Source organism: Aquarana catesbeiana, linkage group LG08 (assembly GCF_042186555.1).
Source record: "Aquarana catesbeiana isolate 2022-GZ linkage group LG08, ASM4218655v1, whole genome shotgun sequence".
Lineage (NCBI taxonomy): Eukaryota > Metazoa > Chordata > Amphibia > Anura > Ranidae > Aquarana > Aquarana catesbeiana.
Genome location: NC_133331.1, coordinates 48,809,962 through 48,813,640, shown reverse-complemented (window position 1 = coordinate 48,813,640; position 3,679 = coordinate 48,809,962). Strand labels below are relative to the sequence as shown.

Genomic DNA, 3,679 nt, shown 5'->3' with positions numbered 1-3,679 from the left:
AAAAAAAAAAAGTGATCTTCAGGCTTTTTTGAGTACTAGTAGGATTAGTGATTTGATTACTTGGTTGAAGGTGGATCTGTGGGGTGATTCACCGGCTGTGGAACAAGACATAGGGGTTAAAGGGTTAACTTCCCCTTGTGGGTTTCTGTTTCCTTTTGTACAGCATGTAATCTGTTTAGTGAAATGTGGTTCAGCAGATATATATATATTTTTTTTTCCCTTGGGATATTGCAGAAGGCTAAAGAAAAGACCAAGCATGTCTCCCCTATTAAGAGGAAATGTCCATCATGTAAAGGGTTACTGAGGGATTCCTGGACCAAAATATTCAAGTCATGTATTGCAGACATAGTTAAGGAGGAGACGACTCCTGCTAGTCCTGCGACCCAGCAAGGAGAATTGCTGAGCTCTTTCAGGAAGGAACTGGCGGACACCTTTGAATCCTTCAGATCCTATCTGGATAGGCGCCCAACGGCGCATAGCAGTATGGTGCCCCGTTCTCAATCCTCTGTTTCAGCATCCAGAGGGGGCAGCGACTCAGAGGAGGAAGAAGAGAATGAAGCTTCTCCTTCTTCTAGGTACAAACTATCCCTTGAGGAGGTGGATGATCTACTAAAGACAATACACACTACCCTTAACATCAGAGGATAAAACTCAGCTATCCTTACACGATAGGATGTTTCAGGGCCTTGGGGAGGAAAAGCACAGAGTTTTTCCAGTACATAAGTTTCTATCGGAAACTATTAAAAGGGAATGGAAGGATCCAGAAAGAGCCCCCTTCTTTTCTAAATCCCTCAAGCGGAGATTTCCGTTTGACGAGGATAGCTCGCATATCTGGTACAAAAAAACCAAGACTTGACGCAGCGTTTTCCCAGGTATCAAGGAATACTGACCTGGCGTTTGAGGACATGGGTATCCTTAAGGCTACCATGGATAAAAAGGCAGACTCCCTATTAAGGAAGGCATGGGATTCATCCTTAGCAAATTTGAAACCAGCCATGGCTTTAACAGTGGTAGCCAGAAATCTGGAACACTGGCTGGAACAGCTGAAAGCTCATATTGAGGCAGGGAGGCCTCGTAAAGATCTGCTAGATACGCTCCCGGTGTTATTAAAGGCGGTAGGGTATATAGCAGATGCTTCAGCGGAATCTATCAGAATGTCAGCCAGATCCTCAGCTTTGATAAACTCAGCTCGCAGGGCTTTATGGGTCAAGACATGGACAGGGGATACTGCCTCAAAAACAAAGTTGTGCGGTTTACCCTTTTGAGGGTGATCTGGTGTTTGGCCCTGGGCTTGAAGCCATACTTGACAGAACAGCTGACAAAAAGAAGGCTTTCCCTATAAAGAAAAAGGTGATTCCGCAAGGCAATAAGAATTTTCGTGCTTTTTGGAAAACCCCAGATGCCAAAGAGACAGGCTATAAAAGGCCTTGGAAATCTCAAAGAGGGAGGGGCAAGTCAGGAGTACTATTTCGCCCCCCCCGGCCACAAACACAAAAACCCAGTGACTGTCATCCAACAGTGGGAGCAAGGTTACAAACCTTTTTACAGTGGAAGACTATAACGAACAGCCAGTTTATCCTCAAGAACATTGTGGAGGGTTACAGGCTGGAATTTTCTCCAGGTGCTGTCCTGAAAGACGAAGGGCGAAAACCCTAGTTAGACTTACCGGTAACGGTATTTCTACGAGTCTTTCAGGACAGCGCCGATGACCCGCCCTAAGTTTAAGGTTATAAAATGTGTTATTGCTATGTTCTGCTTATCTAAATTCAGCATGGCTGGAGGTACTCTATGAACAACTGAGGCCATGGTGGAAGTGTCCGGTCTTTAAAGAAACTGACTGCAGTGTTTCCTGGGAAAGTGGGTGGAGCTGCGCTCTCTCCAGGTGCTGTCCTGAAAGACTCGTAGAAATACCGTTACGTCTAACTAGGGTTTTTGATCAAGGCCGTTTTGGGTAGTTTCTTTTGTGATTATGATTTAAAGAGTAAACAGGTGATTGCTAAATGGATTCAGCCAAACACTAACCATGAGTGAAAAGTTTTTGTGTTCATATTCTGAAAATGGCCAAGAAATCACAAATTCTGCCAGGGTTTGTAAACTTCTGAGCACAATTGTATATACCATAGTTTGTAGACGCTATAACTTTCACGCAAACCAATCAATATTCACTTAGGCTTTTTATTATATATTAAAAAAAAAAAAAAAAAAAAAAAAAAAAACCCAGTGGTGATCAAATACCACCAAAAGAGAGCACTATTTGTGTGAAAAAAATTATATACATTTTGTTTGGGTACAGCATTGCATGACCAGTTAAGTAGCAGTGCTAAATGGCCTGGTCATGAGTGGATAAAACCTACCAGAAGTGGTTAATCAGCCACCATACGTGTCTATGCCGGTCTGAGGTTGTGTGCGGAGAACATGCTCACTACGCACTCCCAGCCCACTGACCCAGCTGTTGGACAGCTCTTGGTCGAGGCTTCTGAGTGGGAGTTAGTGATGGGCTCCTGATCATGTAACTGTTTGAGGCTCCATCACATAAGAAATTGAGTCCTCTTGAAGTGCTGCTGAGAAGTGGTTTTAAGAGGTGAAAAATTAGTCTTACCGTTAAACTAGTCATCAAAAACAAGAACTAACCTTTTGTCATTCCTCCAAAAACAAAACTCTTAAAACATGTTTAAAAGTTAAGGCTGGGAACTTTCCTGTAGTAAAGGCTGATGGCTCCTCAGTGGATTTCTCAGTACAGGTTGTGTTCAGATACAATGTGTGATGAAATGGACTGCAAACACTTTGTTTTTTTGTTTTTTTGTTTTTTTGTTTTTTTGTTTTTTTGTTTTTTTGTTTGTTTTTTTTTTTGTTTTTTTGTTTTTTTGTTTTTTTGTTTTTTTTTTTGTTTTTTTGTTTTTTTGTTTGTTTTTTTGTTTGTTTTTTTGTTTGTTTTTTTGTTTTTTTGTTTTTTGTTTTTTTGTTTTTTTGTTTTTTTGTTTTTTTGTTTTTTGTTTTTTTGTTTTTTTGTTTTTTTGTTTTTTTGTTTTTTGTTTTTTTTGTTTTTTTGTTTTTTTGTTTTTTGTTTTTTTGTTTTTTTGTTTTTTTGTTTTTTTGTTTTTTTGTTTTTTTGTTTTTTTGTTTTTTTGTTTTTTTGTTTTTTTGTTTTTTGTTTTTTTGTTTTTTTGTTTTTTTGTTTTTTTGTTTTTTTGTTTTTTTGTTTTTTTGTTTTTTTGTTTTTTTGTTTTTTTGTTTTTTTGTTTTTTTGTTTTTTTGTTTTTTTGTTTTTTTGTTTTTTTGTTTTTTTGTTTTTCCCAGCAAAGGAAATCTGCTATAGGAAGCTGGGATGTTTCACAGATGGCCCCCCATACTCTGATACTTTGGAAAGGCCTTTTAGTTGCTTGCCGTGGCCCCCGGAGGTGATTGGTACACAAATTCTGCTCTTCTCTAGAGTTCAAGACTCGTTTAAGGTAACTTTTTTTTTTTTTTTTTTTTTTATTAAATGGGTCACTGGTAGACATGTGTAATTTGCTCCGTTACGAATCAAAATTCAGAGGAAGTTTTCACAAACTTGAATTTCAACAATTCCAAAGTTACAACAAAATGAATTATCCAAATTTGAATTGCAATAAATACTGTAAGGTACAACAGTGAATTAAAAGCATTCCTACTTGAGCTGCTTTATAGAGTAGAACTGAAT

The 3,679-nt window shown here is 38.4% G+C and overlaps 1 protein-coding gene across 1 annotated transcript in view; it reads left to right on the top strand.

Annotated features, from left to right (window-relative positions):
- Positions 1 to 926: 926 nt before the first annotated feature.
- LOC141106661 (pancreatic lipase-related protein 2-like) overlaps positions 927 to 3,679 on the top strand; it is a 23,609-nt gene continuing 20,856 nt past the window's right edge. The window contains exon 1 of the mRNA XM_073597603.1: positions 927 to 1,074. Coding sequence (XP_073453704.1) covers positions 927 to 1,074 — 148 coding nt within the window. The remainder of the gene's footprint in view (positions 1,075 to 3,679) is intronic.